Source organism: Diachasmimorpha longicaudata, chromosome 11 (assembly GCF_034640455.1).
Source record: "Diachasmimorpha longicaudata isolate KC_UGA_2023 chromosome 11, iyDiaLong2, whole genome shotgun sequence".
Lineage (NCBI taxonomy): Eukaryota > Metazoa > Arthropoda > Insecta > Hymenoptera > Braconidae > Diachasmimorpha > Diachasmimorpha longicaudata.
In genome coordinates this window covers 7,741,437-7,754,771 of record NC_087235.1, presented here as the reverse complement: position 1 = coordinate 7,754,771, position 13,335 = coordinate 7,741,437, and the positions used below count along the sequence as shown (strand labels likewise).

The 13,335-nt window shown below is 38.1% G+C and overlaps 2 protein-coding genes across 5 annotated transcripts in view; one reads left to right on the top strand and one right to left on the bottom strand.

Annotated features, from left to right (window-relative positions):
• The window catches only part of LOC135167627 (pro-resilin-like), a 32,448-nt gene that overhangs the window by 13,726 nt on the left and 5,387 nt on the right, over nucleotides 1-13,335 (bottom strand). The window lies entirely within an intron of this gene.
• Vacht (Vesicular acetylcholine transporter) lies at nucleotides 47-4,699 on the top strand. Its single transcript, XM_064130987.1, has 2 exons — nucleotides 47-186; nucleotides 886-4,699. The coding sequence occupies exon 2, from the start codon at nucleotides 1,098-1,100 to the stop codon at nucleotides 2,832-2,834; it is 1,737 nt and encodes a 578-aa protein (XP_063987057.1). The 5' UTR covers nucleotides 47-186; nucleotides 886-1,097; the 3' UTR covers nucleotides 2,835-4,699.

Here is a 13,335-nt window from a genome sequence, read left to right as displayed (position 1 = left end):
ATTTCACTAAAAAGGTGGAGGGCCAAGAGACATCGGGAGCCAAAGAGTCGTTGGGCGACTCGAGGGAGGAGGACCTGACGAACGACGTGGCGTCCACCCTGAGCGGCTTATTTGGTGGTTTACCGGTACTAGCGGGGCCCCAACGTCTCGCCAATTCCCTCCGGCAAAAATTCACTAATAATTCGGGTGAGTTTCAACAATTCCCATTAACAGAATTTCTTTTTTTACCTTTATGAATCCCCCCCGCCCCAAATGTTTGCTTATCCCCGCTCGTTCCATCTCCCCTCGAGGGAAGCCTCAACACAATTAATTAACGAGAGGCTGCCCTAGAGTCCAATTATAATACCCAAGTTCAAGTTTCACACCGAATAATCCAACCCTCCTAAGCACGTGAAACTTTCAAGTTTAGCTACGAATAAAACGAGGAAAATTATAGTAAAGATAAAAGAAGTAAAACTTGCCCCTGTAACTTGACACGTGGCTATCGATTCACTGAGTCGACCTCGGAAAGCGTCTGATCGTGGGGAGCCTTCACCCGACGCTGCGTCGACTAGCAAAAATGTATAAAGTTGAATAGTATTTAGATGACAAATGCGGCTATAAAGCATCACCTGCTGTATCATGCTACCCCTCGGGCTCAGGCTATTCAACGTGATTTAGAATATACCCCGGACAGGGATATGAAGAAATCATCCGCGTGAGCCAGTTGCGTTAGGCAGGCCGGGCCAGGGCTCCCTATATCATTAAATAATTTAAATAAACCCAAAATCACCCAAGTTGGAACAAAGAGCAATGTCCTCTGAAGAGCCAAACAAATAAAACTAAATTTTTTTTTCTTTATGCTCGAGATACTGTGATTAACGGTAAAACGGTGATTTGTTGTAGGTTATCCCCGGCCCGGCCTGATGCGTCCCGCTTCGAGCACAGCGCCACCGTACAAGATTCCAGATGTGATCGATATTAGTTCATATTGAATGATCAAGAGTTTGGATTATATTTTAATGACGAAAGATTCTTCTGAGTAAGTTTAAACTTCGGTGTGGGTGTATTGGTGAGATAGAGTAACCTTTGGCCTTGAAGATCAGCCAGAAATCATCATGAGTTCGTTCAAAGTACCGATTGTGGATTTGGAAATTGGTGAACTGAAGGACATAATATGGGCAAAACTGCAGGAGCCGGGTCCCCAAAAGAAATTAGTTCTGGTTATAGTATCGATAGCACTGCTATTGGACAATATGTTGTACATGGTGATTGTTCCAATAATACCAGATTATTTAAAGTATATCGGTGCTTTTGATAATCCAGATGGTACACCGAATAACGCCAGCGGTCATCATGGGCAGGATTCAGCGACGGGTGTTCTATTCGCGTCAAAAGCAATAGTTCAATTGATGGTGAATCCCTTCTCTGGAGCTTTGATCGATAGAATTGGATACGACATTCCCATGATGATTGGATTGTGCATAATGTTTCTGTCAACAGCTGTTTTCGCTTGTGGCAGAAGCTATGGTGTATTGTTTTTTGCGAGAAGTCTTCAGGGTGTTGGTTCTGCATTCGCTGATACATCTGGGCTAGCTATGATTGCAGATCGTTATACTGAGGAATCTGAGAGATCCAAAGCCTTGGGTATTGCATTGGCATTTATCAGTTTTGGATGTCTTGTTGCGCCCCCGTTTGGCGGAGCATTATATCAATTTGCAGGGAAAGAAATGCCTTTTCTTATTCTTGCCTTCGTAAGTTTGGCCGATGGCTTTATGTTACTTCTCGTGATGAAACCGCTGAAAGAACAACTAAAGGAGAACAGAGCACGAGAGCACATTGAAACTGTGCCGATCTGGCGTCTCTTTATGGATCCTTACATCGCCGTTTGCGCTGGTGCTCTCATGATGTCTAACGTAGCTCTTGCCTTTTTGGAACCAACAATTTCTCTCTGGATGGAGGACCACATAACCAGGGACAATTGGAAGATGGGAATGATATGGTTGCCTGCGTTCTTCCCTCATGTTTTCGGTGTGATAATCACTGTGAAAATGGCGAAACAGTATCCGCAGCATCAGTGGCTGATGGCAGCTGGTGGACTTGCTTTGGAAGGACTCTGCTGCTTCATCATACCGTTTTCAACATCTTATAAATTCCTCATGATTCCTATTTGCGGTATTTGCTTTGGAATCGCTCTGATCGATACTGCATTATTGCCCACGCTTGGATATTTAGTTGATGTTCGATACGTCTCGGTTTACGGCAGTATATACGCCATTGCTGATATATCTTACAGCGTCGCTTATGCTGTCGGACCAATCATAGCTGGCGGTGTAGTTGAAGCTATTGGCTTTACAGCTCTTAATATTGGAATTGCATTCTCAAATCTTCTGTATGCGCCTGTTTTATATTATCTGAGGCACATCTACGACTTTAAGCCATTCCAGGACGAGGCCAATGTTCTCATGCAAGATCCACCCGATAAAGAGTACCAAACTTATGTCCTTCAAGAGCAGAGACCGATTTCCGGTGATGTTGGAAATCATTTGACGCAAGGGAGAATGGAAACAAATATTGATCAGACTATGGAGCAGGGATATCAGTCTAGTTACAATCAGAGCAGTTCTGGCTATCAGCAGGATAATTATGGACAGCAAATGTATGATCAGCAATACAATCAGCAAGGATATACCCAGCAGAGCAGTGGATATGGCCAGCCAGCAATTGGTCAAAGGAACATTAATCAAGACTTCAGGGAAAGTGATACGAGCCAAGATGCTAATCCATTCAGAAGATCGGCCGAGCCTGAGCGGCCGTCGGGTGATAACAATCCCTTCAGACAGGGAATGTACTAGTGTGATTTAATGAATAAAAGCAGATGATATATATTAAATAATCATGGAATGCATTTTCATGGAATCTGATACTAGTCTTCAAGCCAGGCTTCCAATTCACCGATCGCGTCTACCTCGGGTGGAAAAAATCTCAATTCAAAGCTTTTGAGATGAAAGAGCGAGGGGGGGGGGAGAGAGAGAGAGAAAGAGAAACTAACAAGTGATATGATGTTTTCTTTGTTTTTGTGGTGAAAACAGTGGGGGAGATTGAAAAAAAAAAAGTGATAGATAATAGAAAATAGATTGGAGAAGAAGTTTCGAATGACGGATCGGTTTCCAAATACAACCATCATGATCATAGGTCAATATGGTGTTTACGAGGATTTTCCAGTCAGCAGGGGATCTCGTGCATCACCAGATGGCAACTACAATTCAGTTCTTTTTCAAATTTTGGTTTCTTTTTGGATTACGTGAATGTTTTTTTTTATTGATTTTAAACGCTGCTGAACCAGGATAACATATCAGGAGACCGGGATTAATGGAAAATGGCTGCAATTATCAGTACCACAACCAACTCCCGGAATCCAAAAATTAAATAATGATTAGCAAGTAAGTAACTAAGTTTAGGAAAATAATTGATGAAAAAGATAATACAAATAATTAAGATTAGTAGGTGCTGGAATATGAAAAACAAAAAAGCAGAGTTTGTCAACTTGGAATTCGAATATTTTTTCATAATTCTGAGTTTATTCTCTGGCTCTAGTTGAATATGGGTCGGGAGTGCAAGTGCGAATATATGATTAGGATTAGATAAAATCCGGGTGTATCAAATACAGTAGGATTACATATCTGTATTTTTATGGGGTTTTTCTAAGTACAATTTTGTTGGGGGCGTAAAAGCACCGGCTAGTGAAATATAAAGTAATTTTTTTAGATTTCTCCTTTTTTCATTTAAATACGACGAATGATTGTATGCTAATGTAATTTTTTTTATTGTAATTACACGAATTCACATACCCTCTTTTAAAACTATTATCAAAATAACGGTAAAACACCGAAACAAATATCATTTAGCAGTATGTAAAGGCAATTTATCTTCCAGAATAATAAATAACCATGTATCCCTCTTTACTTTCACGATAAAACCAAAAAATTGCATTTGATTTTTTTATATTAACAATGGAGGATTTAGATGCGCGAGAAAGACGTGCATAACAGATCCTTACCTACTCGTCAATACTCATCGAACATATTGCAAGTAATAAAACCCGCATGGCATATACTACGAATAATGGCAATGAAAAATGAATAAATTATTATGAATAAATACACTTGCAAAAAGGTACGTCTGAGTGCTTGAAATTTGCAGTGCCTGGTCAATCGTAATGAAGCATTAATTTACAAAAGAACGAAAGAATATGTTAATAACTAAATTAAAGAAAAAATAGGTATTCATGCCTCCAGTTGACCCTATTCGATATCGATGTTGAACTCCCATTAGTCAGTACTTATATAACTGTTGTTATATTCATCTTGTGGTGGAAAATCACTGAATATACCGAACATAATCACGGTATGCTGTTAAAAAATATCGATTGAAATATCAGGACTATTAACTCAGTAATAAAAAATTAAGTATTATTATATAATTTCAACAAAAAATTAACAATTGAAGAAAATGAGAATAAAAGTTGAATCGTGGAGATGACCATTTGTGATTAGATAATAAATTTAAAAGAGCAGTTTTTCTGACGTGGTATATTTGAGTATTATCTATATATGCTAGAGTGTCGTTTCATTTTGCCGTAGAGACCTCTTAAAATCCTTGTAAATAAATTCTAAAAAATACGAAAAGAGTGAATATATAAAAACAGAAGCATATCTATCCTCAATATCCCACGAATATTTGCAATACGCCTACTGTAACATAATGCGAATGACGTGGCAGCTAATGATGAGCATAAATTTATTTACTATTTATTTACTTTATATTAGTCGACGGAAATTACCAGAAGTGATGAAAATTAAATATCCATATCCATGAAGAATTCGTTGCTTGATGCAAATACCCAAGTGTGAAAGAAAGTGAGAATGAAAGTGACGATGAGTTTGAGCTTCGCTCTTCGTTCCATTACGAAATGCAAACATTTTTGTCCATTTCCATTTCGTATTCTCTTGCTAAATGAAAGTCAAACTGATGAAAGTAATAATTATAAATAATATCAATTTTAACACAAAAATGACAATGCATATTGTCGAGTGGAACTGAAGTAATGATTGTGAGGATTAAATAAAGAGTATTCAGGGGAATTTTAGAAAATTCCTTAAGGGAAATAATGAAAAATGCTATGTACGATGAATTTGCCTGTGCATTATACCACCTGGACCGCCATCATTCGATGGGAAAATTATACACACTGACACATAAATATGCACTAGTAAGGGTATCTTATACAACCACGTGTATGTATGTATATCTAATAATGGAAAACTTTAAAATTAAAAACAACGGGGATAAGACGAGAATATCCGAATGTTCGACATTTCGGAATGTAATTGGGATGTGAACAAAAAGAAAACACTGTAATGTTGTTGAATCGATTATTAAAGATGTCATTGTTACCGAAGTATAATCTTTTGATTATTTTTGTTTTATTTCCTTACATTATATTCGAGTAAAGTTGCCCGGAAGATAAATTATTTGAAGGGCTGATTTTTATTCCTGTACTTGAGGACAGTAATGATCCCCCTTGATAAAAATAAATACGTCCGAAGGATAATGATCTCGCGTGTCGCAAAGTGTCGCCGTTGTCCGATGACAGTACAGCCGATTTCCGAGAGAAAATGAAATTTCACCTGTCATTTTTATTTCAGCACACTTAACCTATGCTATTCTGACTTGGGCAAATTGTTAAACTTCGTGTTACAATATGTGACAATTGTTGGCTCGAATAAAAAAAGTGAGATTACCAGATGGATAGGTCACAAAGTAATCCGCTTGAAGTGGTCTTGCCACTCGAAAGCTAAGCCTCCGTTCCCTCAGCCACTTCAACTGTCACCCTTTTCATACCTCATAGAGCTTCCAGGGTGCATTGAGAAAATGCATAATTTGAAGGGAAAAAAATAATTTATATATTGATGTATAGATGTACATATGGAAGACACAGTGAGACACTTGAAAATGTCGATAGACAATCCGTAGGTATTGCCGATCGAATCAGTAGACACGTGCCTCGTTAATTCCAAAAAGAATTTCAATGTGAATTTTTGACCGGCCCCACTTCCAGACTAACCCCATCAAAGTGTAATAATATTTATATTAGGGCGCGGTCTGGGGAGGGTGGCTCGATAGGGTCGACTGTCTTTCAAGAGAGAAGTTGACATCAACTATATACCGGGTGTCCTGGTAACGCCCTAACTACCGTTTCGAATTGGTATTACGAGAATTCATAACATAACATGTTATGGCTCTTATCTGTATCCTATTGATAAGGATAATGAATCATGTTTATTTATACGCGAGATGGTGATATACCCGAGAAGAATCATTCAGTAATAATTAACAAATAAAAACGGAAATATTGACTTTCTACGGAATCAATGTGTTGTGTAGTATTGGCAATTGACAAATTCTAGAATTAAACCGTTTTCAATAAATTTTTTATCTATATTGCTGCATTATTTATCCAACGATAGGGGCAAACCCGGTCATTTTTGCCTTGATTTTTTCATTAGATAAAATCAATTCTACAATTCAACACCTATTACTCACATTCAATAAAACATCGAAGTGCGCTAATCGCGTTAACGAATCCTGAAAATGATGACGATAGGTTATAGGAACACGAGCAGACAGTGTGGAGACTAGTGTTGCGGGTAGCGCGAAGAGCCCGGTAATCCCCAAATCCGATTATTCGCCTCATCGGTCCTCAACAACACCAGTGAACACCCTCCCTTCACCGCTCAATCAATGTTTTTCCTTCTTTCCTGTCACTCACTGTTATCTCCAGTGGCCCCATCTAGAAATTCGAATACTTTTTTTTCGACTCTTCTTCAGTTTGTTTTTCTTCTCCTCGATTTGTCTTTTACGCTGAAACACATGAGTCCACCTTGGATCAGAACCGAATTGATGGATTTTACCGCATTTTCCCTCGGTCTTCAGGGAATTCTGATGGCATTCCCAATCTAATTCGTAATGTCAACATAAATTTGACTTATTTCCCTAGATTATTGGCTAAATCGGGCCATTTCACGCAGGCTATTACCCTAAATGGTAAAAAAAATCCATTCAGTATGTCTTAGTGAAATATTCCAATAGCACGTACCGCTAAAGAAAGCAAATCATTTAAATAAACAACATTATTTTCTCTCTATAGTTTTCATTAGAATAAATAAAATGGCTGGAATTCGATTTATGTAATATCTCACAGTTCACAAGTTTCGCAATCTAATGATGCATTTTGAAGGCACGTTAATATTTCAGGATATTCGCGAATGCAAAATGGGGGAGATGGGTGAGTGAGAGGTGGCTTGATCTAGGGACAGAGGCGAATTGTGTGAATAAATAACTATTTCGAGTTACGTTGCCATGACGACCCTCCCAGTGGCCCCCCTGAGGCCTCCTATACACAGTGTATACCATTCTCTGGCTGTGACTGACTGACAATGTCGCGTGGATTGCCGGTGCTTTCACCCACCCCCGCCCATTTTCACCCTGCTGTGCGTCTCCGTGGACTTCACAAACAGATGCAGGATAGGTGAATGTAATCGTTCGGACCATTAAATTTTCCGTGTTTCTTTTGTTGTAGTCGAATGGAACATATAAAGGTTTTATTTTCTTATAAATGGTGTATAAAATTTTTTCAATAATTTTGAGAGAGATTAATCATATAAGAAGCAAAATTAATGCCCACAAAAATAATTAAATGATATCGCCCGCTACGAAAAAATAAATAAATAAATAAATAAATAAATAAATAAAATGAAATACACGAGTAGGAGCCTGACCAATTGCCCTTGTACGTCCGCACATGCTCATCAGAATTGACAAATGGAAGGAGAAAAGGGAGATGAAAATACCTAATACCTCGTATCATAGGCCCATACCTTATTCGGCATTTTTCGTGAGACTGTGGTATCAGAGGGAGAGTGTCAGCAACGTGGATGGGGAAATGTGAATTTTCGCAGATACTGAACGACAAAGGGAAGAAAGATATATTGTCAGAGCGAGGACACGTTCTCACATTTACCCTCACTTACTGAGCGAATAAATAATGCATCCGTGTATAGGCATCCTGTAGACAGCCTTCTGTATGTCTACGACGATCAGTCATGCTCTGTGCCGCTGATCCCTGGCTGAATTACACACGTGAATAATATTTTATGGAAGGGAAATGAGATCATTAGTGGGGTCCCGATCCTGGAAAATCTTCATTAATTGGGGAAAAAAGAATCCATCATCTGTTTGTATCTACTAGAGAAATTAAAAATTGAATAAAAAAAAAAACAATTTTTTTCGCTCTGAATAAATCGTAAAGATTTGCACGATTGGACTACGCTGATTGCCACGGTACGCGGGTAGGGAAAAAAGTGAGAAGCACGAGATAGAGATGCTGAAGAACTTTGGCTTTGCCCCAAAGACAGGGATCCCCTTATAATCCCACATGCGCAAGCAATCCCCCTTTTAACCACTACAATTCAACGTGCCCTATCTCGCACTGGTCGCCTCGAGGCTAACCACCCACTTCTTCAGAACAACCACCAAAGTCTACCCCAGGAAAAAAAGGAACGTTACAAAAAGAGACAAAATGAAGACGATGTTCGTGGTTGATGCGACTTCAGGGAACATAGCGTTGAGGGATGTTAGGATTGAGCGAGGGACGAGGAGACGATGAGGCAACAAACGTGGATCGTGTAGGGTAGATAAAATGAGATCGTGTCTCGGACCTCACTAAAATGTTAAAGAGGGTGGATGAATGAAAAGATGAAGCAGAAAAGAAATTGGTACATCGACCGGGGAACAATGAACTTTAGTAGACACTTTGTCATTCTATTTTTTGAGAAAGGAAAATAGCAGCTCATACACCACTATTTTCTTGTCATCAAGCAATAACTTTACTGGCAATGTTCATTAAATAAATAATTTATTAAATTTTAAAAATATTTTCTCTAAAAAAATTAGCCCTCAATACTTGATGTACTGGCATGAATTAAATATTCACAGTAGTCCGTATATTGGCCATGAAAATTTTAGGAAGAGGTGGGGTATCTTATTAAAGTAATTACAAGCAGACAGAAGCTATGTACATGGTTTTGTCTAGTCTCGAGAAACAGAGGGAAGGAAAGATTTTACATCACGTAATATCAATAATTACGAAATCAGTTAGCACTGGTCGAAGAGTCTATGGGGAATAAATTTGAGTAAAAATTTGATTAAATAGCATTAGATACTAGGATATACAACGCCGAAACGCGATCCATAGAGTGAGTTAGTCTCGATATTCATGAAACAAAAAGACAAATTTAAAATGGAGCAGAATGAATGGGAAGGGAAGGAGTGTAACACGAGGAGGTTTGAAAGGGCGCCAGAATCTCGAGTTCTTCAGACAAAAGGAGAGGCTCAAACGCCTGCGGCATTGTTGCCCTTTACCCTCGCTCAATCGTTCTTTTTGTTGAAAACATGGGGAAAATAATGGTAGAACGTGTGCGGAAGTCATTAGGTCGTGTTACAATTTTGTACACTCCGGAAATTTCACAATTGGAAAATGAGAATGAGGCTGAAACCTCGGACGAATCTACAGTTTTAAATTTCCGGGGAAAATGAATTACACGTGTACAATAAGTAATATACATGAAATTTCATTCTAATAATCTTACAATTTTATACAATTATGAAACTGTCTAATTATTGTAGAATTTATTAATGATCACTGATTGTCCAGGGCAAAAGCGCTATAACTCCCTGGGCCAGTATAATCCATTGATTACCATTACAATAAACTTCATGTATTCCCTTTTCATTTTAAAAATTAATCGAGATATAAACAGCCCCTCGAAATTTCAAAGACTAACTCACTCGATCCTTCAGCCCATGTCTCCTCAGGTACTTCTCCACTATTTTTTTTAACTCTCAAACTAATCCATGTTCTTCACGATTTCATGTGGTAATCTGCCTCGACAATATTCTCATCTATATCTCGCTATACATATACAAAAGGAGGGGTTTTATCTAGCCTTATGAATAAAATAATACGCTATTCCAACGCCAGTGAACCAAGCACCCCACAAACTTCATGTATATATACGCTCGTTTTACTCGACAAACGTCTGCACATGTGTGTCTAATGTCTTTTCCACTCGCCCCTCATCGATGTTTTGTCGCCCAATACTGCGGTGTATACGGGTTATGGGCATCTAGCATGGTCATAAACTGGAATTAGTACCCTCTCTCTGTCCCCATATTGTCAACGATGCAGTGCGATTTATTTTGACGTTTTCTAACTGTCCGAGAGGCTTTTGTGTCGCAACTAAATGGCTCTGCGATATTCTTAAGGAGTCGGCGAAATAGGGGCAAACACCTTGGGGATTGACCAACAGAAACTCAATTACAAGCATTCGACAATATCTGATCAATTTTTCTCTAATTCTTGGCTCACAGTTTCAAATAATTATTATAACTAGTGTGTTATACGTTTGGCGATATTGAATAAATCAAAAACTACAACTAATACATCAAAGAACCGTTTTAAATACAATTTTATCTCCCAGCTACGCCGAGAATCGTTTACATGAAGATAAATGGTTTAGAAATACTCTAATGCCTCAATTCTCCATGACATATTCCAGAAATTCTGATGATTTTCAATTGTAATTGTTTCCAGTACTCTCACTGGAATTTTTTCAAAAATCTTTTTTCTTCACTTATTTATTGAAAAGCAAATGATATTCTTATAGAATATAGAATGTTCAACCAAAAGAAAATGAAGACGAGTATTCCAGGACGTTTTTGCCCTGCGGTAGAGCATTACGGCGTGTGGGTATAACTCGCCTGGCTCCCTTCTAAACAGTCCCTCGGCAATGGGCAATCGGCCAATGTACGATACACGTCGTCAGTTAATCAAGCCATTTTCGCTTCTCGAGGAAAATCGAGGGGATGGGGATTCTAATTATTTTGACTTGTGCAGGTTATTGATTTTTTGACATTCGTCTGTGCTACGGGCGAGTTTATTTGTGCTTTACAATTTTAGTTCAGATAAAATTGAATGAATATGGAATTTGTGATTCCATTTAAAGTGATTCAATTGAATTTTTATCGTTGAAAAAATTCAAAAGGATAATCTTGTTTAAAAGTACTTAAGCCCCATTGAAGTGGATTATTATTTGGTCTTCTGATCTCTTCTAGATCCCCAGTAAAATGCAACTTTCAGCAATCGGTCCCGAGCGAACACGTTATTTATACGGCTGTGAAAAAAATGTACTATATTATGAAATTGACTCATCTTCAGTGCTCGACTTACTAGAATTACTCCATTAATGCTAGCGCAATGCCAATATACTTTATCCTCAATTCTTCATTGAGGAGGGAGAGAAGTAGGGAGGACAAGGGTTCAAACCGATGTACACACTTACGAGTCTAGACGCGGCACTCTAGCCTCGATCAAAACTAGCACCATATACCCCAACATAATTTCCTAACGATTTCCTCGCCTCGTGGGATGAAGTAATCAGCTCATTTTTACAGCTGTTTTTAGAATGTTCATGAAGAATTTACGTCCTCCAATTTGCGTGCAATTTTTAAAATTTCTTTTTTTCTTTAAATTTTTTATTTCAGATAATTCGCCGAGATTCTAACTAAAAAAACTTCATGTTATTATTAGTAAATCAGTTCTGCCAAAAAAGCATTCATTAGAGCATGAAAATTAATTCAATTGCACATCGAAATTATTGAATTCGAATTTTATAAGTTACTGAAAAATATTCTATTCAGCAAAAGAACCTCTGTAATTACCTCCGTTATGATCCTGCGGAGACAATTTAAACTGGGGAGTCAAATGAATCGCACTATGAGAGGGTGAAAAATGTTGAAAATGGGGATGAAGGGCACACCCCCTAATCCCTATGGGTTGAAAGGCCTCGTTTAATATTTATGATTTATTTCAATTTAATTCGACGCGCCAAAGGGATTTTCCATTTTAAGTCATGCAAACAAAACCTATAGGAATTATTTTACATATTTATCAGTCAAAATACAATTTTTCATCAGTTGAACAGTAATTTTCGCTCCAATAAAATTCTCCATCGACTTATTTCGAATTGAGGGATTGCCAAAGGTAAAGGCAATGAATCCAAAATGACATTCATTACTCCACACCGAGAGGGATCCTATTTTTCCATCGATGTCCTTTTGGGAGCCGGTAACTAGAGCTACAGCGAAACGATTCAGTTGAAATGGAGTTTCCAGGGCAGACGTACCACCCCCCCCCCCCTCCTTCGCCGAAATGGAATTAGGACATTGCAGGGGTGAAACGAGTTCATCAGTCAATGTCCAAAGAATCGTATAGGACTTGTATTCTCTCGAATTTTTCTCTCTGGAATGAGGGTTTGATTCTTAAGGGATACGTTTGATCCGAAGGTGAAAGTAAAATTGGTTCAAACTGAGATCCGAAAAACTGAAACCGATGCGCCACTATATGACGAGATGGATTCCTACTATAACATGAGAGAACCCAACTTTCGTTACGTGAAATCGTATTTTTTGTTTTTTTGTAGCCATTTTTCTAGTAGAAACATTATTAATTTATTCGTGGATATGGAATCTAAGAGACACTATTCCTTGATATTAGTAAAAATTTAATTATTCATAGATTTTGTGAAATATTGTTATAAAATTTCCGTGTAAATTTGCAATGAAAAAAAAAATGTGATTATTCAGGTGTCTCACATTACAATGATAACATGAAAACGTTGTTGGTAGAATAATGAACGGCAACAAATGCAATTCTGCCCCCTAATACTGCTCCATCGTTAAGAATCTGTTTTGTATAACGCAATAAAGGCCTAACCACATCCCATGACGCAGCGAAGAGGAAACGAGTGAAGCATAACGCGTGACCACCAGTACACTATATTAATAAATCTCAATTACCCGAGTTAATACAAAAGGCTCTAGGGGGAGGGTAATTCGCACGGAGGCTGCAGGAAACCGGACCCGAGGGTGAACGCATTCTCTTGGTTAATATACTGAACCATAATATTCCTTGTACCCAGTGGTTGGATGGATTATTAACGAAAGGAAAACTTTTGGATCTTCAATTTTTACCAATGCCATTTTTTTCCTGCATAAGTAATTATTCCTCATGGTGAAGCAGTAGGACAAAATAAGCCAAGTTTATTACAGAGAGGAACAAATGGTTTTTACAGGTGTGAAAAAAATTATTTCATTTCATAAATTATTGTATGACATTTTAATATGCGGAAGTAATTGTCAAGCATCCATTTCATCCTCTTCTTCCCTATGTATACA